The 26,070-nt window shown below is 36.7% G+C and overlaps 1 protein-coding gene across 5 annotated transcripts; it reads left to right on the forward strand.

Moving 5' to 3' along the window:
- On the forward strand, positions 1-25,629 carry CEP43 (centrosomal protein 43). Of its 5 annotated transcripts, XM_072856247.1 has the most exons (13): positions 4-348; positions 3,083-3,157; positions 9,020-9,073; positions 10,953-11,007; positions 11,662-11,750; positions 13,633-13,767; positions 14,558-14,641; positions 19,197-19,414; positions 22,151-22,260; positions 22,873-22,941; positions 23,682-23,721; positions 24,390-24,483; positions 24,935-25,629. In XM_072856247.1, the coding sequence occupies exons 1-13, from the start codon at positions 259-261 to the stop codon at positions 25,007-25,009; spliced, it is 1,188 nt and encodes a 395-aa protein (XP_072712348.1). In that variant the 5' UTR covers positions 4-258; the 3' UTR covers positions 25,010-25,629. The 5 variants fall into 5 exon arrangements, with proteins under 5 accessions (XP_072712350.1, XP_072712348.1, XP_072712351.1 ...); XM_072856249.1 differs by lacking the exon at positions 11,662-11,750 and having other exon boundaries at positions 1-348; positions 10,953-10,967; XM_072856248.1 differs by lacking the exon at positions 3,083-3,157 and having other exon boundaries at positions 8-348.
- The last annotated feature ends 441 nt before the right edge of the window (positions 25,630-26,070 follow it).

Raw genomic sequence — 26,070 nt, forward strand, 5'->3', positions numbered from 1 at the left:
GCCCGCCACTCGCGGTGCTGGTGGCCGCGCTCCCTATTTGCCGCCGCAGTTTCCAGGCGCCGCGGAAGGTTGAGGTGCTGGGCGGCTGCGGCCTCGCTACGTCCCCTTTCGGGCCGCTACTGAGGGTGGCCGCCGGCCCGCCGTGCCTCGTTTCTTCGGGTCCGCCGCTGGGTTGGTGCCTCTCCCGGCGGCGGAGGCGAATCTGCCGGGCTCGTCTTAGCGCTAGCGCAGTTTGGGCGGTTGTCAGGGAGAAACAAGATGGCGGCCGCAGCGACGGAGGAGGACACAGAGCTGCGGGACCTGCTGGTCCAGACGCTGGAAAGCAGCGGGGTGCTCAATAAGATTAAGGTGGGGTGAAGGAGAGCCTCCCGTCCGCGCACACGTCGAGCAGCGGGGAGGGGGGAGCGCTGGCTGGGGCCGGCGGCGGTTAACAGCCCCGCGGAGCGCGGGGGGGGGGAGGCTGGGGCTTCATGGGCTCCGTCCCCTCTCGCAGCCGCTTCTAGCCGGTGTTCTCGGCTGGGGCCCCCTCTCGGCGTCACGGCCTGGCGGTGGCGCCTGCTTTCACCCTGGTGCTCTCCGGTCGCTCGGGCTCGGCGAGGAGCCGCGTCCAGCGCCTGCCTTGCGTGGTAGAGCTGGTACGTGCTCGACGCGGAGCCGAGGGCCCGAGGCCTGACCGCCGCATGAGGTCTGCCCGGCGGCCGCAGGAGTTGCAAAATCGCCCAGACGGGGAGAGGGAGGGGAGCGCTCGGCCGCCGCAGGGAGCCCGGCTGTGCGGTTTCGCCCTCCTAAATACCGTGTGACCGCAAGAGCTGTCTTGCTGCTGCCGAACCCGCTGGAAACATTCAGCCGCCGGGTGGTGTGGGACAGGGTGGACAGAGTTTCTCTCTGCTTCGAAACGAAAAGCCCCTATTGAAAATTTCTAGCAGGTGTCCTTGAGGGTCGCTGTTTAAACATTGTTCTTTTTGAGCGTGGGTTGCTTGAGCTGTGTCTTGGAGGCTTGGTAAACCTGGAAACTCGGGATACTGCCTGTCTACAGGGAACAAATAATGCTATGTTAAGAAAATGTGTGGAAGATAGTGTTGTAGTGGAGCATACACTAATTCCAAGCCTGTGGTGTAGCCTGAGCTTGTGTCAGAAAGGATATGAAAATTGGTTCCATGGTTTCTTCTTCAAGTTAGAAGCTTCCAGTAATAACTATTGTGTATAGCAAGAGACCCATACAGATATGGAAGCGTAAGAACTGATGGATTCCCTTCCAAGCTGGAGGAGAAATGAAGTTGGGATTTCAGATCAAGAATGGTGGCATTGATCCACAGTCTTCTATTTTAAGCATTCAAGAAGTGGATGATCATTGCTGATATTTCAGGAACAGTTCAACAACAGAAATGATTAATGGAAGTGAGAGTATCTTTGTGTACTTTGAAGTCCACTGGATTTTGGGCTAGTCATACTTTTCAACAAAATAGTATTATTAAAAATGTGTTGTTCTTGCATTTCAAATGGATAATCCTTATTTAAATTCCATAAGTAGATGAAGATTCTAGCTCATGTAACTGTATTTTGAGTAGGGAGAGCTTTTTCTAGTTAAGTGGCACATAGGCCTTTTGAGCCACCTGTTAACCTTTCACGTAGCGTTAACCAATAAAAGTATGGTGATAATAAAATGATAATTAAAAAAATCACAAGCCAATTAGGTAATATTGAGGATGTGAGCTGTAGTTTAATTCCAGCATTTGTGTAGTGTGCAAATTTTTGTACTATGGTTGCCAGTTTGATGAGTTTTGTGTAAATACATTTATTGTAACTTTTGTTATTCTATAATGCCAAAAGTGTGTGGTATCCAATATGGTGCAAGGTACCCTTAGGGCAAACTAACAAATGACTTAGAAAAATACAAACTGCATCCTACTTACCAGGTTATGTCTCTTTAATACTAGGAGTTACTGTTTAATAATTGGTATGCTTATGGTTAAGGCTGCTCATTTGAGGAATTTGTGGTGTTTTTTTCTTAGCTGTAAACCTTAATTGGCACACGACTTTGATAGCTGTCTGTTGATTGATAGTATTAATGACTTACAGAATTTGTTGTGCTAATACCTGACAAAAAGCCCTTTGTCTTCCAGAAGAATTAAGGTTGATCAAGTCTTAAATCATCAGCTTTTAATTGAAATTGGGTTACACCATGCATAAAAAAAATTGCCATCATCCTTTTATTAAAATAAATTAAACATAGTTGTGATCAATAGTGTTTCTTTATTGTGTGTCAATATTTTTTTATTATGTGGTAGAACTGCAGGAACATTTACATCTTATTAAAACAGTGTTTTATTTTATACTTCAGAATGAGTACTGACCATTTTTGCAAGGTGGATGAGGCTAGAAAGCTAACTGTAATAATGTATTTGAGATTTATTGAAGTAGATACATTAAAGAAAATTATATGGTCAATGTATAGCTGAATTGGTAAAGCACTACAGGTAAAGACAGCTCTGGAAGGATTAGAATTCAAGTGGAATTATTTCAGTGGATAGAAAGTATTGGACTGCCAGCTAATGCATTTTGTAACACAATGAGTAATTTTTAGAAAGAAACTTATGGTGATGACTTTGTTCTCTAGTACAACATGATTTTATAATGGCTTGCAGTTTTATTAGTTCTTATTTTGAGATTAATTTCTTGGACGCATTGGTGTTGATGTAAATTAGCTGAAAAAAATGTTCACTGATTAAAATGTGTAGCTGAAAAATCTGTTCATGATTTTTCTATTTACCTTAGACTTTGAACACTGGAGTATTTAATGAAGTCATATTGTGAAAACTGGAAGATGTGTAAATATATTTGCCATTTGCAGTTGAGAATTTCCTGTCTTTAAGCTGCAGAGTGTGTGTATATATATAATTTGTTAATAATTGGAATGAATCTGATGGATAAGACTGCTTCCTAATGAATGCTGTAAACACATAGAATATAACTGTAGGTATTTGTATTTGAGTGAAAATTATCACTGATACTGTGTGATGCATGCTTTACAAATAGAGATGTTCTTCTGACTTGAAGAGAATGATCACTTTCTCTCTCCTAGGGAAGCTGTTGTCATCAGAGCAAGAAGAGCCATTATGCTTCTTACTGTGTTCCTTTGTTGTCTTATTTTGTTTTGGTTTGTATCTTTTAATCTCTTTTGTTCTGGAAAAATAAGTTTATGCCACCTGAATTTTGCATCTTCTCGGGAACTTGCTGTTGCTACAAATATGAGGGAGGTTAGCATCACTAATATCATATGGCTAGTAATGCTTTTGGCCAGCTGATTCTTGCTAATTTCTTGCTAATTTGGTTCAATGCCTAGACAGCTGAGGTACTGGCAAATAATGTGTTGTTAGATAGAATAAAAATACTATTTTTAAAATGGGCTGTTAACTGCATATGGATAGGTCAGTTAAAATTGTCCTATTTGCCTTTTCATCTTCATTCCATATATTATAATGAACAAAGCTTTTAAATGTCTTTGAATTATTAACTGTCATGATGAGTATGCTGCACACTACAGTGTAATCGCCTGTTTTCTGGATGTTGTGGTTTTTGTTTGCTTGGTTTTTTTAAAGCAGTTCATATCAGAAAGTTGACTAATTTTTTGGAATCAAGGGGAATTGTTTTTTTATGTACCATCTATTTCTTCTTATTTTTATAAGTTAAGTAAAATATAACCATTTATAATGATTTCGGATTAACTAACTGAAATTCAACGTTCAAATATCAGTATGGTCCTCTTGACGTTGTGGATGTGTCCTACCTTTAGGAACATAGAATGAGCACTGCTTGTGACATGCAGATTAAGCGCATGATAAATGTAGCTGCAGGTATTTACAGTTTATGACTTTTAGGTGTTTACAACTTCCTTTATGGTATGGATTCTTCCTATTTCTTTTTCCAGCATTCTTCATCTTTTCAATTACACTGCCAGCAAGTTTAACTTTTTCTTAGCCAATTAAGGCTGCTAAGTTGAAGAGTTTTCCACTGAAGTGGACAAAAAATGGTCATGCAAACTACTTTACTGGTACTGCTCAAGGATGAGAACCTCACAGACTTCACAGATGGAGAGTGGTGGGGAGGGTACAGAGTGACATTGGTGGTGAAGTTGCTGGTTATGGTTTGGCACCAGCTTTGGATCTGTGATGCATATAGACTGGTACAGGCTTTTAGCCTGATGCACGCAGGGTTTTAGCCTGGGGTGGTCACCAGTGGTTAGACTGCTTAATGCTATGCCAGTCTTGCTCAGTATCTACTGAGGTAGATATAAGACAGTCATTTTGGAGTTAGGAAGTGGAGATGCTGAAGGCTGTGCAGGAAGGTGCCCATGTGCCACTAAATTTTACATATGCAAGGGTTTGTTTAGGCTTGTGCATGCATGGGGTTGTTTCATAGCACAGGAACAGATGGCAGTTATACATGCCTGTGCTTTGCCTGGAAGATCTGTAAATAGTTTATCTCAGCAGCAATGCATTCTTTTACCCCTACTTTAATCTTATGCATTGCTTTAATCATTTCACTGCCCCAAACATACATTTTAACCACACCATCCACTGATGCATGTGTTAGTTACGATTTGTGAATGCAAGCTTGCAGGAGAGTTTTGCACCTCCAGCTGGCCTGTTGGAGATCTCCTGAAGTGAATGTCTCCCTTATTGACAGTTGCTGAACTTGCCTACCCCTTGTTTTTTAGGGAATGCACAAAGTTGCCTGTATGTGGCTTCAAAAACTGCATGTGTTCAGCTGCTTAAGCAGGTTGAGAACAGGGGTGGCATATACATTTGGAAAGCTGAAATTTATGTTATGCTTTCTGCTAATGGGTCTTTGATTGAAAAAAGAAATCCTAGGACTTCCTCTGCAAAAGCTGCAGGACTCAGGGTTTGTAGAAATGATGTTGAGATGCATGAAACAGACAGCAAGGCTCTGTCAACTAGCAGACAATGTCATACTTAACTATACTGCATATACAAAGCATTTTATGAAATTAAAGTGACTCCTTTTTGATCTAGTATTCCACAGCATATCGAGATCAGTGTTGTGAAGCCATTGCCTGTTCATCTAAAATACTGCGTCAGAAGTAGAAAGTATGAATAAAGCTTGATAGGAAAAAATAATTTTGCCAAGATCTCTTTGGAAGGTGTTGGGATATCAGGATGTTTGCAAGTGAATTGTGTAGCTATGCAAAGGAGACCAGTGTGCAACGTATAAGCCATATATATCCACAGTTTGTGCTTAGTGCCTATTATAAGAAGTCATCTTGGTCAGTGATGTGCCTACGTGCTTTGAGGCATAGAAATAAGTTTGAAGTCCCCAAGTGCTTTCCTATTGGAAAACCATGTCTCAAGTTTTGCCCTAGAATAGTAAGCTCTCTTGTTTAAGTGCTGGACAAATGCCTTGCAGCACAATAGAGACAATTGCCACAATAAAAGAAAACTCCATGCTACATATGTACGTGTTAGTCTGCAAGTAGCAGGTAGTTATAGGCTACAGATCATCCTTCAGTCCTGGACAGTCTCTATCTTATCCCTCTAGTTTTTGTCCAGTATCTGGATGAAAGCTGCTGTGGGTGGCTTTTACAAGTGTGCTCAATCAGATTAATAACCTTGTTAAGGTAGGTGCTTGTTAACTTATTATTAAGAGCATATTGCAAATCAGGTTGGCATTTTTGAGATGCCACCTAAAAAATGTGTTTGGGGAGCTCTTGAGATAGTAAGAACTGTTTTTCCCTTTCCCAGAGAACTGTAGACTGAGGGAGCTGTTTTCCTGTACAGTACTTTAAATACAGAGCCTTTTGCGCGTATCCGGAGCAGGATAAACTTATCTAGGTTCTGAAGAGGGATACTACAACCCAGTGCAGAAAAGATGTTTCCATGGACTACAAGCTTCTGATTTACAGTGCAACAGCAGTTGGCAAGAGACAGTGTTGTGTGAGCTGTAAACGCGTGGGAGGGAAAGGGGAAACGTACTTTTGTTTCAAAATACTGACCCATTCATTTCCCTGCTGAATACAGACAGAGGTGGTCATATACAATGCTAGTCTTTTGCATTTTAGCTAAGTTAAGTGAAATCAAATTGCTGTCTCATTGGTATGAGCTCTTGCCTGATAAAACTTCTTAGGGATAGAAGGGAATGGGCACCTTCCACAGGATGAGAAAGAAGCCTGTGGGTTTGGTGGATGCAAGAGTGATAGATATACACTGTCACCTTGCTCATCAACATCTGGCTCTATTGGCATAACCCTGTTTTATTGAAGACCTAGGAAGGGTATGAGTGGGCAAGTTGAATATCAAGCTTTGGTCTGATTTACTGCTAGTCTGTGAATAAAATTCTTCAAAAAGTATTTGGATTATGTTGAAAACTGCTAGCAGAATGGGGCAGTGTGGAATAGGGGAATGGCAAGAGCAGTTTGTAACAATGTATGGAGCACAGATTGGGCTGGCACCAAAGGGTACTACGGCAAAGACAAATGCAAACCCTTTACACTTCTTTTAAAAAAAAGAGGGTGGATGGTGGAGAAGAACACTGTGTAAATGGATTAATCTACGTAGTTATGTAAGCCTCCATATCTGCTGGTGGGAGCAAATTGCTCTGACCATACATGATGATGGTGGTCTCGGTCTCTGGTGTTCAAATTCTCTGTGACTTGTCTCGGGTCCTGAAAAGCCTATATGACACTGTCCATCCTACTGTGTAGTATGATTCATCTCCTTGTATTTGGGTGACTTTACCTTTGGCCTCAGCTTTGTTATTGTTGCTTTTTACTTTCTCCCTCGTGAACTTGAGAATTACTGCTTTAACCTCACAGAGATTCAAGTGTATGATTCCATGTCTAAATTTATTGGTATGATCTTTTGAGAATATCTTGCTCTGATCTGAGCAGTACCCACCTCAAAGGACAAAGGTCAGTGTGCTGGAATGGTGTAAACCTTCCTTGTGGAGGTAGTACCGGAGTGCTTAACTTCAAACTTACTGTGACGCTCACAGGATTGAAGGACCAATTGGAGGGCTGCTTATCTGTGGAAAGGCTGTAGGGTGGTATTCTAGATGATGCAGGTAAGCCAAAGGGAGATGTAGTAAATACCAGTGGCATTATCCTCTGGTGCTGAGATCCTGACCTTAAGGATATTAATTGGGCACTAATGGAAATATAAGGTGAATGTGCTATTAATTGGGAATGGCAACATCTGGAAGAAATTGACACTGTGTCATTAAATAGATGAGAAGAGGAAGAAAAGCACCTTAGTCTGTATTTAAAAGCCACTGGGTTGGACCTAGAGGAGTGGAGCAGGCAAATAATTAGTTATGTGAAAAGGAATTACAGTTGTGATATTGTTCCAAAATCTCAAACAGATCAGACTCTGGACCAGCTGATGTAATGGCAACTACTTTCAGACAACTTTGTTCTACAGTCTCATGATCCAGACCTTTAAGGGGGTTTACCCTACCCACATGTAATGGCTAGTGTATTTTATTTTGAACAGTTGTAATAGCCAGTCTGTTTCAGAAATGCTTTTTTGTTATTCTTGTCCTCTTATGTAAGTATACTTGGTTTCTGTAGCATCAGTGGAAAAGAAAGTCAGCCTTGCAACTATTTTAAGTTTTTCATAGTGACATAAGACTACATAAACAAGTTGTTAGCTGTTGGTTAGAAAGTTAAATGTAAACTGTTTTTGTAAGAATAATATTTAAATTAATGGGTTGTAAGAGGATTTGTTGATTGAATGCTGTACCCCAGCACCGGAAAAAATGTAACTGCAGTGTCAGTATGACCATTGCATACAATTATGGTAAGCATTTTACACTTCTTTTGATGGGAAGTCTTTTTAACTTTTTTGCATTACTTTGTCCTTTAAAATGGTGTCCAAAGAGGGTTATACTTAAAAAGGAAGTGTTTAGTTTGTTTTTCCTGTGAAAGTTGGTGGGGGTTTTTTTGGTGGGAGGAAACAGTTACAGGGTAATCCATGTTTAGCTACTTTTTGTAATATACATGAGAAAATCCAGACACTCTTCATATTATTCTTAGTTATGGAAATCAGTCTTTCTTTAAAAGCTTGCTTTCTTCTTTGCTCTTGAGAAAACTGGTATACAGAGTAGTACTGTGTTTTATAGTTTATTACTGCAGTGTTATCTACTGGCTACTTCAAGATGTCAGATTAAGAGTTGACTGAAGTGGCAAACTCCGTCAAACGTAATGTATGTTGTCCATTTGATGTGTTTAGTGAAAGACGTAGAGAAACTGTAGTATTTAAAAAAAAAAATTTTAAAAAGTAGGCAAGGCTTAAGCTTAAATATTGAAAATAGTCCTTAGAAGAATTCTGATCCTTGATATTAAGATAATAAAAATAAGTTAGGTAAAGCCTCAGTACAGGAATATTTGAATGACTGGAATCATGCTCTCTTTTTCCCTTGAGAAATTCCGTTTCTTTGAGTGTGATCTGACAATAAGTCATAGGAATTTGTATATCTTAACATTAACTTCTTGAAATGTATTATCACAAGCTATTTGTTCATGTCTCCTGAACAAATTTAGGGACATGGTATAGTGGTGGTCTTGGTAGTGTTAGGTTTACGGTTGGACTCGATCTTAAAGGTCTTTTCCAACCTATACGATTCTGTGAATTGTAAATGAAGAGTAGGTGTTTCAAAGCTGCCTATAAGAGTTGGATTTTAAACTCTCAGAAGAAACTAATAGGAGATAATGTAGGTAATTTGGAATCTTTTTGTGTATGAAAAAATAATTTAGGAAGCCTTGTATCAAATCCCCTGACCGCCTTGTTCTCAGACTGAACACTCTTCTTTCTCAGCCTCAAGTCACATTGCCTGTGATCTTAAGTGTCTTAATTGCACTGATGTAGATTACAATTGATGCCAAGTTGCTTGAGGAGAAACAAATAGCTGTTAAGCTACTTGCTGGCTCTTTGCATTCTATTTGCATCGGGAAAACAGTGCTTGTAGAAATGCTGTTTGGTTTTTTTATTTATTTTTTATTTGGCAGGCAGAGTTGCGAGCAGCTGTTTTTCTGGCATTAGAAGAACAAGAGAAAGTAGAGGTAAGAGAACCTTAAAAAAAGAATTTTTTTTAAAAAATCATCATCCTGATAGTGCTTCATGTAGAATTAAATATAACGGCTTTAATAATTTCCATTTGTGAAATGTAACAAGAGAAAATTATGTATTATTGCATAAGAGCATGATGCTTAAAGGACACAAAACAGGACTACCAGGGTGTTTCCTGATGTTTAGAAATAAGAATTGTTACATAACCTTTTGAATTGTAGCTTTAAGTAACTATCTCTGCTGGTTTTATATTGCTTCTGTCCAACTGACTGGAATAACTAAATATCTTTTCCATCAAATACGTCTTCAAAAAAAAATTCTAGTTGACTGATCAAGATGTTATCAAATCGGAATAACATCTTTTGAAATGTAAAATATTATAGTGGGGTTTTTTTGAATTGCTCTCAAATTTAATGCAGCAACTTGCCAAGTATGCTAATGCTTTTGGTATTTTTCATAAGGATGTTGTAGGCTTACTTCAGGATAATTTGCTTATATTTAAGGAAGAATTCTGAATTAAAAGATGGACTATGGACTATGTACTGATACCTTGACAATATAATAATATTAAGGGTATATGATACTAGCATGATTAAGTAGCAATACTGCTGTGGTATGCAGATGGTAGTTTTGTGATCCCTTCTACTGCTGGCGTTGCCTCATTTCCTGTGTCTTTCCATTCTCTAGAACTAAAGAAGAGAGGGTGCTGTATGTCCAGGCTCTCTGTTTCAAAAGAGAGGAATGGAAAACTGTCCTATTCCTCCACTGGTTAGATGGTTGTGCTCTTTCTGGAAAATTGCACAACTGAAACAGACGTTATTGTGACATTAGTGAGGAGGGGAAGTAGTTATTCTATGGTATGAGATTCCATATTCCAGAAATCTAACATAAGATTGCTGAAGAAGACATAATGGAAGAGTGATATAGCAGAAGGGTGCCATCTCTTATGGGAAGCTTCAGCATATTAGAGTACCCAGAGAACAACCTCCCAGACTATCTGGAGAGTAATAGGGTTGAAGAGGGATTTGCTACAGTTGATCTCTGCTCACCCTTTTTTCAAAAGGCTTAAATGTATCATGATAATTTAATTTTACACTGTAGAGACACTGAAAATATATTAATACTTATCACTACTCTGAATTGCTAAATAACAAGCAAGATGTAGTTCTCTTTTCACGCAGTGCTTTCTTGTGTGTGTTAGCATTTAAGACTAGAGTGATAAATACCTATAATAGATCCTTTTCTTTGAGTTAGGTTCTTACCCAGAATATTTTGATATGTTAGGAATGGCATTTAGAATTTGGTTTGAAAAATCCCTGAACAATTTTGACAAACCCAAACATAGCACATTGATTTATCTCTGTTTAAAAATCGAAGTTGAAGAGGGCCAATCTAACAAAGGAGAAAAAACATTTTCATAATATCTTTTAAGGTCTTTTAATTAATAGAAGATTAGTATTGATTTGTGAGCCACACCGTCCACACTTTGTCTAGATGATTTGTAAATTCCCATTTTTTAAAAAGTGGGACTGAATTTCCTTAGACAAACTTGACACTATATTAGAGGGGCAATTTGGGAAGTTAACAGCTTAACTTGCCTTTTTAATCATTAAGTAAATAAAAGTCAGTGTGCTATTAAGAATTTTGGTGAAATTACTCTAGCTCTGTAGCTTTTATAACAAATACTGAGACAATTTTAATTTGCTGAAGTAAATGTATGGCTCTGCAGCTTTTACTGCTCTTCAGTGAATTACATGTGCCAGGCATCATTGTGGAACAGCCAGACACCAGAACACCAACTTGCTATGGTTTTCAGTTTCTTGCTAGTATGAGGATGATGTTAATTACTGTTTGGTTTTTGCTTTTTGACAGAACAAAACACCTCTGGTAAATGAAAGCTTGAAAAGTTTTTTAGGTACAAAAGATGGTAAGTTCTTTGTTTAGTATACTTCTCAAAATAATAAAAATAGGGAACAAAGGATTAAATCTTTGAATCTTCTATTAACAGTACAGTCTTCATGACATAAAGGATGCTTTTGTTCCTGTCAAATGTCATAATTACTATTCATTCAGAATAGAATTCAATCTGTAATTTTTGAAGTTCATATTGCTGAAGTTGTATTTTTAGTTGAGGTAACTAATGCATTTAAATTAATATTTCATGATGAGTTATGATTATGCTAACTCAGCCATTATAGAGTAATAGAAACAGTAACCAGTGAAAACTCACTGTAGAGGTACGGTAGTGAATGCGCACATAGGAGACATGCCAAAATGATGTCTTTAAAACAGCTGAATAGTTTAAAAAAAATAATCTTACACCTGAATTTTGTGAGCAATCTCTATTTATGCTCCTGCAGTATTGCTGATTTAAATAATTTTGATACGATGGCTGAGTTAAAAATTAGGGAATTGGTATACAAATTAGCTATGTGATGTTAGTTTGCTGAATGTCTAAATGATGTTTGTAGGAGTGTTGAATCAATGTAGATGTTCATACTGAAGCTGTGTTAATGTTAAATCTTTGAAGTAAGAATTGTTTCTGTCTGGTGTATTTTTACTCTTCTCATTTCCTTTTTAGGTCGCTTGGTAGCAGGTCTTGTGGCAGAATTTCTACGGTTTTTCAATCTTGATTTTACATTGGCTGTTTTTCAGCCTGAATCAAGCACAGTAAGATACACTGGTTTTATTTGTATGCTATGCTGATTGTTTGGAGTGCATGACAATGAATACAGAAGCTATAGTAGATTTGTGTAAGCCTCTTGATTGTGTTTATTCTAAATAATTTTTTATGTTTAGTCTGTAAAAGGTACTTATTGCCATAAAGACACATATTCCAGGAAAGTGTGCTAATATGAGTGAGTATTCCCTTTATCAAAAACCAGTGCTTGATAATATGTTAATTTTGAATTAACTAATCAATAATTTTTGTGAAATCCATAACAGTATATACAACAATACTCCTGCAACAGTTTTTGCCAATCATTTTACTATGTCATGATATTAACTTAATATTGTTACACGAAAATTAAAATAATGTCAGTAATCTACTCTGAGAGAAATTTCAGTGAAACAAAGGACTTTGTGCAGATGCACATGACAAAAAGTGATTAAATAGAATAGTTCAGCTGGCAGGGACCTACAATGGTCATGTAGCCCAGCTGATTGCTTTTAGGCTTTTGATATTGAGTTAGAGGTTTTTCATCATGTTTGTCCCTTTGTCTCTTTTTATGATAAAAAGGTTTTAATAAAAAATTTGGGGTTGAAACAGTTCCATTTAACTGAAGAATTTCTCTTTACATCTCAAATACTCATTTTTATTCTTAATGTCAGTTTAAATAGTTAATTTATTAAAAATCTAACTTTGTTAAATCAATTAATTGACTTCTGTTTCTCAGAAGTTCATGTTTCTTTTTAGGGGCTTAATGAAAGAAAATCCCATACACCCTTGTCCTTTGCCAAATATCCTTAGCTGCACTGATTGCACTAGGACACATCTGTACACAGATTCACGTTCATGCTACCAAATAGAAACAGTCGTGCTTTCTGTCATGTTGCCACTCATTCTTGGGACCAGTGCTTTGTTTGTGTTGTAAAGGCATCTCATGATCTTTGGAACGCCCACTTCCTTTTTCCAGTAAAAACATTTTTTACCTATTGCAGTGCATATATGAAATTAGGCCAAAGTTAAGCAAGTTGGCCAAGGCTGCTGTGTATAGTGCTGAAAGATTTTACTTTGTCTTCCTGTACTAGCCCACCTCTGAGCAGTCTGTTTTATTGTCTCTTTATCCTCCATGTTTCAGTGTGCTTGACTAGTGGTGGCTTGCTTCAGTATTTGCTTGACCAGTGTTTTGATAGGAAGTGTCACTAAATAATTGTAAGAGTTCAAGATTAACTGGTGCTGTTTGCAGTATTGCCATTCTGAGGTTATGCCGACCACCCTGGGTTTGCTGCAGCATTCTGTTTCTGCTATAATGTGAAGTTCAGTTTTTAAAAGTGTATTTTTCTTTAATTTTTTCCTGTCGATTTTTTTTTTTTTTGGCTGGTATTGAATTACTTTCATCCCTGTTTAAAAAAACAAACAAACATGGGTTTGGACAGAAAGTGAAACAGACTGAAAGTAAGTGTTGACCTATGCTGGTGTACTTCTATATGCACAGGAATGGGGACTCTCCATCATCTATGAATTTGCTGGAACCACTGGCAAGGTGTCCTAGGATCCACTTTTAAATGTGATAGGCTGAAGTAACTTGACCATATAAATCCTTAAATCCTGAAGCATGCTAATGATGAATACTTGCATATTTAAAACAACTTTGGATGGTCTGTGATAAGTTCAGGTACAGATCAGAAGTAAATGATGCAACAGGCTATCATTACTTTAGTCCATCTGCAACAGGAGGTCTTAAATAATCACTGTTTAGTCAAAACATTGCTGTGTTAAATAAGACCAAAAAGCTTTAGGAGTTATATTACAAAATATATATTGTGTTTTCTGACAGTTATTTCTGTGTTGTGATTTTTTTTTTTAAATGGTGTTTTTTTTCCCCAGTTAAATGGCCTTGATGGTCGAGAAAACTTAGCTCGAGATTTGGGAATTATAGAAGCAGAAGGTACTGTGGGTGGTCCTCTGTTGTTGGAGGTTGTTAGAAAATGTCAGCAGAAAAAGATTTCAGGCAGCGGAGAAGTAAGTAGTGTTAACATGTAACTTCTTCCTTTCTTCATAATTCTTTATTCATTTTCACTTCAGTGATGAAAAATAAACTCAAATTAAGAACATTTGGCTACCATTGTAGTATTATACTGTTTAAGGTCTTTATTATAGTTAGTATAATAGGAAATGCCTTCAACATAACTTATCAGAAAACAATGCTGAAAGATAAAGATTATGACTATTGCATTACTTTTAATGCCACCCTGGTACTCTTTACTAATATTCTGCTACAACATAGTAATGCAGAGTGAATCCAGATAAATGACACAAAACACTGTATCACTTATTTTCTAATTTCTAGTGGTTTGATAACACTTCTAGCTGTACCTATTTTCTTTGGCATACTCCTAATTTTAATATGACCTGAAAAGCCTAGAATTGGTTTTGTTAAAAGCTTTAAAACTGTTCTGAAAACATATGTATTTAAAACTAAATATATGAAAGTATTGAGCTACCTGAAGGCAATGACAGTTAATGGAATATGTAATTAAGTTGGTGATTAAATGAATGAAATCCAACCAATAGCATCTTATTAGTCTCTGTCGTGATTGTGGCTCAGAAGAAAATTCTCTGCACCCAACATGCATTCAGTACCCCAACAAAAGCCTAAATTCAGAAGTAGTTGTCATAAACTTCCTGACATAGCATCACAGTGTCACACTTTGCATACTGTGTGAGTGAGGATGGTAGCCTTGTTTCTTGTTTGATGGTATTAGACAAAATTAAATATATTTTTAATATGTGTTTATGTGAAACTTCTTAGGTGGCTCCAGTTTTAAGTGATAGCCTGTGCCCCACATCAAAATCATCTGATGGAAGATCAAGTACACACCCCATACCAAATAAGGTAAGATTGTTTATATATAATGAAAAAGCTACAGAACATACATGAGATAAGTAAAAGAGAGAACTCCTATGCAACTGTGGTTACGATGGCATTCACTTAAATGATCTGCTAAGTCCTGTACCTTTCTGACTGGGTAGGTGACAGCAGATACACAGAGTATCTGTGAGACACAGATAGGCTGGGGCTAACTTGTCTGTTTATCGGGCAGCTGGCCCATTGCTGCTTGGGATTGATACGGTGTTAGGATACAACTGTCTTTGTGTTGAGTCCTGTGACTTTCTTTTCTCTGTTGCTTTCTGTTAGCACAAAATCTGTATTAACTAACGTTTTCCAGGCCTCTAATACTCCTTTGCGTTTGCCTGGAACTAATCAACAGATTGAGAATTATGGGAAAGTGTAGGGCATGAAGAGGCATGATCACTAAAGCCTCTTTTCCACAGCTACCTGCTGCATCCAGTTAAAAAAAAACAAAAACCAACCAAACAAAAACAACACACAAAGCAAAACAACCCTGATTCAAGTACTAAATATTTAGTTTGTTCAAATTATTGATGTAATCTGATCACATAAAAAGTTTTAATAGCTTCTTATGAGATTACTGGAAATAACTTAGAAGCTTTCCAGCTCACTAATGAAAGCTGAGAAATATAACATTGCATGGATTTTGTTGTTAGTTTATTCATTTGGGAGAAGGAGTGATAAGGATAAAAGACAATAAAATGACAACTCAGTTTGGATCTGCTTCATTTTATCCCAGTTCTTTACTTTTGCCATGCAAAGTAAAGAACTTTTGCATGGCAAAACTATGAAACTATACAATTTGAAAAGCAAGCTTCATTTCAAGATTAAGTTATTTTATTAATTGCTGTGCTTGTTGATAGTATCTTAAAATCTGTAAGTGACCTTAGAATGAAAATTGTAATAATTTCAGACCTGCTTTGAGAGAAGATAATTCTTGCTTGGCACCAGCTTTTAAAACAAGAAATCCACTAAAAAGATCTCAATACTGATTAAATATCATTGTTACTAATACTGTCGCTTCATACCTGAGCCCCTACTTTTGTCTTAGGGTGGTTCTAGATGAGCTAAGAAGGACTACTGATGATGAGTTAAAGTCATAAATATTCCATTCTCCCTTGCATATACCACCTTTCATCTTTGGGTTTAAATTACTTTATTTGAAATAAGTAGGTCAGAAAGAGAAGAGCTAAGTGTTTGTTATATGGCTTTTCCTCAGGAAAAGAATAGTTGTCTAGAGGAGGAAAAAAGTAGTTCCAGCAGCTTGTAAATTGAACCAGGTTTCATATCGTTTTTTTTCCTGGGTGTGCATGCATATGTCTCAAGGCTGGTCCAACCTCTGTCAGGTATGAATCTTATTCCTTTATGTCTGTTCTTGACAGAGCTTTCTACAATGCAGTTATGCAGTGGTTTGGTTTGTTGTTGTTTTTTTTTTTTTTGAAACTTCTACCCTTTTTGCAGTGGTTGAACTTAGCCAGCCAGTCCAAAATACGTTAGTTAGGGGAAGACAGAGAGACACAAGCACAGAGGAGTATGATATCTTAAGACTTGTTTCATTAGGAAACTAGATTGATAAGAATGAGTTTTAAGTTATGCCTGGAATCTCTGCTTTAGAGAAGGTATCATGGAGTAGTAACAGTCATTCCTGTTGTTTAAGATTATAACAAGAATAAATGAGAGTCTTAGTTCTTTTATCACAATTGTTTGGGCCTGTACAAAACAGGAACTCCTGTACCCAGCTCAAATAGTGCTGTCTAAACTGCATAGAAAATAAATATAAACTGTGTCTGAATTATTTCCAAAGATTAGTGCTGTTTTCCAGAAGTGATACTGTATTGCAGTTTGTTGTATTCTTCTCTGTGTTGAGGTTGTCAAAATTATTTTTCAGGCTGCTATTGACTATTTAGATGCACTAGTGCATAGATGCAAAACCTTCTTCTGTTGACTGACTTCAGCTTGATGATAGTGATTGTGACTGGTCCAGTCGATAGTGGCATTTTTTTAATGTGTGTATACTTAATCCGCAATAAGTATATGGACACAAGAAAGTGATTCTAAGGTTTATTCTGAGGTCTAAGTTTTAGAGAAACTACCAGATAGGAGTATTTAATTCTGAGCAAGAAGTATTAAAAGTATGGTAAAAGATCATTCACTGAACCATGTTTCCTTTTTTTAAGGAGAGTTTTGTGCTTTGTCAGAACACCACAGTTAAGAGTTGAATACTTACGGCATGCAGCAGCAGCTGAGGTGGTGATGATAACACTTTCATTTACATGCTCTTTCTGATGTGATGAGGTTGCAAGTAGAATATAATTTCCAACAAGTTGGAATTTATGATCAGGCTTCTTATATTCTTTATACCCATCTTCTATGGCAAGCAAATCATGATTCTGTTGCAGTGGGAGATAGATGAACATATTCTGCAAATGCTTTTCATAAGATATTGCTGAATCCTCCATGAAAATGTATTTATCTCAGAAATGGGAGAAAATTGGTTTCTGTATGGATGTTTCCTCATAGAAACAACAGCTGTTGGTTGGACTACATACTCCTCTAAGAAAAAGTAGTGGATATCTTAACAGGACTACAGTTCTTAGTTGTTATTTTTTTGTTTGTTTCTTTGTTTGTTTGTTTTTCTTGGTTCTCTCTCTCCTTGGCAAAGACAGGATGGGAGAATATTCTGTCCGTGCAACATACTTGGAGCAAAAATAATGCAGAAGAAGGAAATTTTAGCTAGTCCTGGCTGGAGCAAGATGGAAGTTACCTGAACAGTCTAGACTTCCTGATTGAAACGAGATTCTCTGGTGGTTTTTCAGCAAACCTGTGAGCCGAACTGGCTCTGACTGTGACTTGGCAACCAATAGATGTAACATAGAAGGGAGTGTGCTAGGAGAAACCAAGACCACAGCTCTTGGCAGCAGCAAAGATTTACATTTGTTTAAGTGCAAGTGTGAAACCACACTCTGACTTATCTTATTAACATCATTAGTCTGAAACCCAAGGTAGGCATGTTGCTCCTTGAATCCTTAGCCATAGTTAACCTATCACTACAATTTGAAAGTAGTTATTTCACTTTAGCAAAACTTCACAATATATGAATTCAAGCAAAGGCCAACTGTTGTGCTTCTGGTTTCTCAGATGAGATAGCAGCAGCTCACTCCCTCAGGACCCAGAAATTAGCTGTAATTTCTCTTACTCCAGTCAGGATAGCACTGAGCTCTTAATTTTCAACAAAAATTCTGTTCCTCTAGGATAGGAAATTAAAATATTGTTGTTACTACCACTTACAGGTATAAGAACTTTTTCTTGCCCTAGAAGAACTGAGCTGCTGCCAGCAATTTAATGTGGTTCTGTGAGTGAGATAAAATGACCTTGGTAGGCCTTTCTCAACTTCCATGGCCTACAGTTTGAAAATTTTACTTCAACCTTCTGAATGAAAGTTAATGACTGATAAAGAAATACTTGGGACAGTGCAACCTGTGTATTAGTTATATGGATTAAACAGTACCACTGGTTTTGTTTCAAAACTGTTGCTATTCTTAGTGTGCAGGAATGAAGTTAGTGAAATAAATCAATCTTTTTCACTGGCTTATTTTTAATAAGTCTAGGGGAAGATTACAAATTGCAGTACTGCTTGCTAGGTAGCAAGATGCTATTGTTTAAAAATAAAAACCTGGTTTTTCACAACAGCTTGGTTGTCTAGGTAAATTTGAATATTTTTCTTTGGGCCACAAAGTTTTGCAAAGATACAATTTCAGCCGTATTACTTGGTCTTAAAGTTAGCATATAGAACAGTCCTTACATGCTTGAGTATCTGTAGGACAGACATAAGCATGATATAAAGACTGGAAGTTACGTACTTTTAAAGTATCTTGTTTGTGTCATTTTTGTTTTTACTATTTGGAGGGAGAAAGTATCATTAACTGCTGTCTTATGCTTGCCATTTTAAAGCCTAATATTATATTGCAGAGATTACCACTTAATATGGAAGTTAGAGTAATCTGCATGGGTTTAAACTGATTTCTTTTGAAGTTGATGGCTGTAACTAACAACATTTGTTTATAGACGAGTTGCAAAATAATACTAATAAAGCATAATGTAACTTTCAGGCTGTAAAACAAACCCACCTATATTCAAAGCTAGGAGGTAAGAATTGGTCTGTGTGTAGATTTCTTTATTTGATGACCAACATCTTTTTAAAATTGGTTGCTTTTATAATAGAGGTGATCTAGATAGTAAAGCAATGCAGAGGATGGAACAAAATTTTTTTAATGGCAGCAACAATAAAGAGCGCTTCCTTTCTAAAGTGATAAAACAACTTTTTACTCTTGTGTAATGCCTGATGATACCAATAAATTCCTGAGAAGTACTAATAAATTTGAGGTAACTTTTTAAAAAGTGATGGTAGGTGTATATTATGTCGTGTGTTTATATTACCACTTACAGTATTATAAGACATAAATGTAGTTTATATGGGTTTTCTTCAAGAGAAATTACTTACTTGTTTCAGTGAGGGCTTTTTTCTTTATCTTTCAAGGTGGCTGAAACCACTCAAAGTGATACAAGTGTCTCATCAGGGGAAGCAAGCAAAAGAAGCATTCATTTTCTGCCTAATGAAACAAAATTAGATCCTCAACTAGAAAACAAAGACTTAAATACCAAAGAAAAAAGTGATCCAGGTGTGGATGAAGATGATGTAGAGGGAGATTCTTTTTTTGATGATCCTATACCCAAACCAGAAAGAACTTACGGCTGGTAAGTAACATGGATGTTCTACTTAATAAAGGTTTCTTTTGTCCTCAGTATGCTTACAGACCTTTGACAGCTGGCTGATGTTTGATTATTCGCACTTTGTAAATGTGAGTGTTTAGATCTGTTCTGGAACAGCTTGTTTCTGAAATGTGCATTTCTATGATCCTATGATTCTATTCTTTGAAATGCACAGTGTCATCTGGGATCTCTTGGATGTACCATGAGTGGAAAAACCTGTATTGCTTTAAGGTGCATCAGTTAGACTATATAAAGTCCCCAGCCTATTTCTTTGGTGAAATGAACATGTATGAGGCACAGACATTGGTGTCTCTTCTTGTGGCAGAGCTGCAGTGGTGATCAGTACTAAAGGAAGTGGACAGTGACAGGGATAGTGCTTTATATACCTAAATGGCTTTGTAAGGAGTACAAAAAATCTGGTGAATGTGTAAACTGGCTCTGTATGTAAACTGTGAGAATAAGGAAAGTTTTCTCGCAGCTGAGGGTTTCCTCTTCACATTGCAGCAGCTTTTGTTTGCAGTTCTATGTTTTCAGTGAAGTGTTGTTATTTCTGCATATGTCAATTTTGCAGACACTTCTGAAGGGCATTTTTTTATTGTTCATCTGTGGCCTCTGATGACTGAAAAATACATTTGAAACAAGAACTAGTGACTGAACTATACAACAGCTTTGTTATAAAACTGAAAAACCTAGCTTTGCATTACCATGTAGCATTATCTGGAAGCTTAATTTAAATATCTTTATTGAGAAATGCTGCAAGATCATTTCATGGTTTCTTTTGCTGTGCTCAAGTAATCGGAGAATTGCTCTAGCTTAGTAGAGGTTACCAGAAGAGGTTGCAGAAGCGTTTGCAAGTCAGTTTGACGGTAGCTCCCATCATGTTGGCTTTTTCCCCCAACTACATTGATAGTGGATAGAACACTATAAACTTTTTTGTAATATCGCTACAGTAGATGCTTACTCTTGGAATGGGATCATTCTGGTACAGCACAAAGTAATCATGCCAGGTAAACTAGGTCTCTTTCTAGCAAATTAACGGACTCTTTGAGAAAGATTATTTATAATACAGCTTTAGTTGGATGTGTATAAAGAGCAGAATCTCTTTCCTCAGAGCAGTGATTTTTCTCTGGAAAATATTGTGTGTTACAAATAACCCTACCATGGTATTTCTTTTCTCTTTTTCTTATTGGAAATATCAAGATTAAAACTGCATCTGAGTGCATTTACTCCTTAGTCAAGAGCTCATTTAACTAGCCTTTAACCAAAGTCTAACCATCGTAGCCAGTGGTTGTGTTGCCATAAAATAGGTTTAAATGGCAAGTTGGGAAAAGTAGAAAAGGCTGGAAAAACTTCTGGATAATAATAATATTTACTAATTTCTTATTGTTCGAGCATTTTCATATGACAAGAAGGGAAATTCACTTTGAAATTTGGTAAACTGGATTTCTTTAAAAAGACCATCCAAGAAAGTCTCTTAATTATTCAGTAAAATAAGGATTTTTTTTTTCCTAGTAGAGAAACTCCCTACAGAAAAAATTATTTCCAAATTATGTGTGTCTGTAGTAGTCACAGTCCACCAAGTAGTAATTTGTACCTCATAATGTTACTGTGATGTGGATGTTATAGTAATGTTCCATAATAAGGTATGCTAATGACAAATGAGCTAGCAACTAATTGTAACGGAGCTGTCTCTGCTGAGTCTTTCACTTCTACCCTCCTGGCAGCTCCTCTAGAGGAGAAAAAAGAACATATTCTTCAGGTGAAATCCTTGTGTGGTATGTTGTGCTGGTGTGCCTGAGTCCCAAGGGGTGAGTAAGTAGGAGAGGCACCAGCATCGCTTGGTTTGCAAAAAGGTAAATTCCTTATGGGAACTTTGCCCATTCCTGTAAGAAGGGTGCATTAGACAGGATGGGAGCAAGAAGTTACTAAGGACAGAGTAAGAGATGATCCAAGCTCTCATTGCCCCTAGGTCTCTGACCTGTTGTTCAAAATTTTAAAGTGTTTTAATATGTGATGGTATATGTGGTATTTTGGTGATACAGATACAATGAATGGTTCAAATGTTGTCCATTACTAATAGGAATGGAATAATAGTAACAAACAGTTCTGGTAATACTAAATGTGAAAGTCGTGATCTCTTTTTAATAGTGTTTCTTCATCCTTTATTTGCAAGTAGTATTTGAACTCAACACTTTAAATATATGAATGGAATAGGTAGTAGCCAAGTGAACTTCAAGACATGATGATGAGATCTGTCTTGCTCTAGCTGAGAGGTTTTCATTCTGTGAACTGACTGCTCTTAGGATTAATAGTTTAGTCAGACATAATCTCTTTTAGTTGTAAAACAAACTAATTTAAATATTGATTTATATCTGAATCTTTCTTCTTTTGGCTGCGTTTACATGTGGGGATAATGAAAGGCCCCTTGATAAAAATAGTGAAGGTGATGAAGGTGCAGGAGCTCTGTCTGTGAAACAAGGCAGGCAGAAGTCTTTGCATAGGTGAGAAAGTGACTTTCTTGCTGAATGTCTTGCTTTACACTTGTGCCAGTAAACTGCCTACTGTTTTTAAGACTGCAGAATGAATAGTCCTTTCCCCTTGCTCTTTTTGCTGTAAATATTGCTGTTCCAGTCTTATGACAATTTAGTAAATAATAGAAAAGAAAGTCATTATGCATATTTTACAGCTCTGTGAAGTACTTACTTATTTGGTTTGTTCTAGGAAAACTGAAGCTAATAAAGCAGGAGGTCTAGCATCCCTTTCTGATGCACCGCCTCTAAAAAGTGGGTTAAGCTCCCTGACTGGTGCACCTTCTCTAAAGGAGTCTGATAGTAAGTTTTCACATGTTTTTGTGTTTTGATGAATGTAGGAGATATTTCCTGTAAGGTAATGACCGATCTACACATTCAGATGCAAATGTAATTAAGTAGCCTGTGTGTGGCCCCCTTCTGGTTGTAATGTGCTTCGTAGTAATGCTTTTTTCACTGAGTGATCGCATACTGGTTTTGATATATTATGCTACCATTGGGGCATCTTATGTTTTGGAGCATGAAATACTTACCTACACTCCTTTTTGTGTGTGTGTATATAAAGCAGTTTTCAGGAGTATAAAATTGTACTGCTCAGTTTTTAACTGAAATTAACTTACTTTTTATTGTTGTCTTACACTGTTTGCATAAGTTCTTTACAGATATTTGCTTTCATGTTGTAAAACCTGATCCTGAATACTGGAAGATTGTCCCTGTTTGCTACTCATGTTTTTAAATGTTAGCAGAGTTCAGACCTGAAAATTTGATATAATATGTAATTATATAGTATAGTATGGCAGTAAGGTTATTATAAAAGAACACTTGTTATAAATGGTTGATGGGTATGTTTAAGTGGGATCTTATAAAAGAGTCAGAAATTAAATTTCTGATATAAATGCTTTTGTTTTGTTACAGATTTGAATAGAAACTCTGTTTTGAAAGACCTGCGGTTGGTGAATGCAAAACTGGGATCACTAGAATTAGGCAAGTAACTGCTAAATATGAGTAAGCTCTGATACTTTTAACTGTAAGTTCTGGCCCAGCTTCTTAGAGGAATCTGAGAAACTGAAATAGACATATTGAACTAAAATCTTCAGCTTTGACTTCTGTCACTCTATTTAACACCACTGTGAAACTTACTGGAGTTCAGAGCAAGATCTGATCTAAAGGAATACAGAAAAGTGAAAACTGGTGTCTTGGATGTGGATTAGTATTTTACACATGCAGCAAAAAATTTATTAATTCCATGCATACATTGGCTAATATCAAGTGATAAATTTTGTTCTCTAGGTTTCTAAGAAAAGAAGGGTTATATCTGCAGAAAAAGATAGCCAGACAAGTCGCCCAGTTTTTCAGTGACATATTTACTTGCCCTCCACACCTTTGGAAGTTGCTTTGTAAGCTTTAGGAGCAATATGAAGATGATGTGATATAAGAAGTATCAACTCTTTCTCAAAATAAAGCTTCTAAGTATTTTGTCTTCAACAATGTAGTAAACATCCTGAAAACGCATGTTGAATTTCAAAACAGTTTGTGTAAATGAGATTGAGATTAATTAACAACAAACATAAACTCAGCTTCTCTTCCTTAATCTGCACAAGTAATTTAATCTATTCCTACTTTTGCTGGCCATCAAACCATGTATTTTTGTGCAGGAATAGATTCTTTTTTGCATTTCCTGAAGAGAGAACTTGTTTGATTAATACTTTTTTAATATTATTTAGGAAATGGAGATGACGATGAGTATGCTGATGACTTCAACAGGTAAGAGAAGGATGATATTGCAGTAGCATAGTATTTCATGCATTATAAGCATATCCACTGGCATATTTGAATTATTTCATATTTCAGGTAGTCACTATTGCTGGAGTCTGTCAATATCTCTGAACTCCTTTAAACTTTGCTTTATTATTTTGATACATATAGTTACAAATTGGAAAAAAAAGATCCTTTTTGTGTAGCGGGTTCCTTAAAAATCTGGTGCTAATTTAAGGTGATGGGAAGTTGTTGCTTTTTTGTGGAAGGTGTGTTGTTTGGTGGTTTGTTTTTTTTTTTCCTAAACCATGCACTTAGCAATGTTTTAACACTTTAATGCTATTAGACAATGAATATAGTGTATGCCGAAATATTCAACTAAAAAATAAAGCATCATGAGTAGGCAGTAATAAATATTTAACAGCCTCATCCATATGACGTGAAGGTATTGGTGTTGTAAACTGCAGGATTGAGGCCTAAGTATTTATCAGTATTTATCATGGCTTCATCTAGGTAGAAAGCCTTTAGTTGTTATGGGTTTTTAAGTAACTTCATATTTAACTTGCTAGGAAGTGAAATCCAAATCAAATGTCAGTTATAAAGTGAAAGTGAATGTAATACCTGGATGTTCGAAAATAAAGTCTTATTTCTACATTTATGGTTTTCTTTCTCTCTAGTACTAGTCATCGCTCAGAAAAAAGTGATATCAGTATTGGTGAAGAAATAGATGAAATTTCTGTGGAAACAGAAGATTCAAATGCCAGTGATAAAGTATGATTCTTTTAAAATTGTTCTTCTTGACATTCTTACGATCTTATCTTGACTTTTTTTAACCTTCCATGAAGGAATGTGCCCTTATCATAGATTTCTAGGATACATGCTAAAGTTGTATTATTTGTTGTGTTCTGTACTTTTACACCTAGTATTCCTGTCAAGTTAGATAATATAGTGATTAAAAAACAAAAACCCCACAACAATTGTTTGGTAGCACAATTCACTGTCTGTTTCTAGGCATATAAAATGTATTTGAGACTGGTTTAATATCCAGCATAGGAAAGTCTTATCCCTATTTCTCAAGATCTGTCTGAGTGCCTCCTAAAGGAGTTGAAATCTGACTGAAAGAGCTTGAGGCCAAAAGGATGGGATGGTCTAGGAAGGATTACAAGAAATAATACTTAGTGCTTCTATGATTTCTGAGTTTGTAATTTCATTTATTTTCTAGCTTGAAGGCATCACGCAAGACCTTAGCATTTCTCGGTTAAGTGATGTTGCAGATTATCTAGAAGATGTGGCATAGAATTGGACAGCAAAAATGTTTCATTGTGCTGGACTAGAAGACCGCTGTGGACTGTTAATTTCAGACAATCACTTTTTGCTGGAATGTCCACTCCCTATTTGTGCCTTGTATTTCAAAAAGACTGGACGTGGAGAGAAGGCTTTTAAATACTCTTAACAAGAACTAAAGGAAATAGTGCGTTCCCTTTTGAATCTGATATTGGAATTATTTTCTTCGCTTGGTTCAGCCAAACCTTTTACAGCAGGAGGTGGATTTTCTAAGCAGAATGTCCATTGCTGGCAGTGGGCATAATAAAAACCAATCAATAAGAGAACATCTGCAGAGAGGCATGTGGCTTTATAATGAACTTGCACTGTTATTGTAACAGTCCGAATTTCTTTTTTTTTAAAGATAACCAAAGCAAGAACCTTCAGAGGTAGTGGTTCAGCTCACTCTTCTCTTAACACAATTTTGTCAAGTCAGCATATAGTACATATTTATGGTAACGCTAGCCACAATACCTAATTGCTCCAGACTTACTTGAAACTGCTGTTTTTCAGACTCTTCTGAAAGTTGGACTTTTTTTTTTTTTCAAAGGCATATCAAGTTGAGAGTATCTAAACTCTCAAATCTAAATTTAGCTACATTTAGGAGCTAAATTTAGCACTAGTCTTAACTCCAAATATTCTTGTTTAAATATGTTTGTCAGACCATTGAGGTTAAGAGCTTAAGAGCTAAGCTGTTTTTATATATGATATTTTCATTGATGTTATCTGTTGTTAAATCATGAAAAGTAATTTTGTAAGGATCCACAAATCATTAACTAAATCTTATTGGTTTTTGTTAAGTTTTTAACAGTGTGGTAATAGTTTGTGGAGCTTTTATTATTGAGGGCTCTTCATGTGCTTGTAAGCTCACTTTAATTCTTGATAATACTTGTTACGTAAAAATGAGCGCCAAAAAGTGAAACAACTAACTTTCTGTTTTTCAGACTCTGACTGCTGTATAGAATTAAATCCAAATATTTAAAAATACCATACTGAAGACATTATGGACACTAAGTTCTAGCTAAGAGCAAATTC

Source organism: Ciconia boyciana, chromosome 3 (assembly GCF_034638445.1).
Source record: "Ciconia boyciana chromosome 3, ASM3463844v1, whole genome shotgun sequence".
Taxonomy (NCBI): Eukaryota; Metazoa; Chordata; class Aves; order Ciconiiformes; family Ciconiidae; genus Ciconia; species Ciconia boyciana.

Excerpts from the sequence above, each read along its gene's own strand:
- CEP43 (XM_072856247.1), top strand. The coding sequence starts at position 259 with ATGGCGGCCGCAGCGACGGAGGAGGACACAGAGCTGCGGGACCTGCTG. Across the intron at positions 349-3,082 it reads GGGTGCTCAATAAGATTAAG|GGAAGCTGTTGTCATCAGAG; the intron begins GTGGGGTGAAGG and ends TCTCTCTCCTAG. Across the intron at positions 14,642-19,196 it reads CACACCCCATACCAAATAAG|GTGGCTGAAACCACTCAAAG; the intron begins GTAAGATTGTTT and ends TTATCTTTCAAG.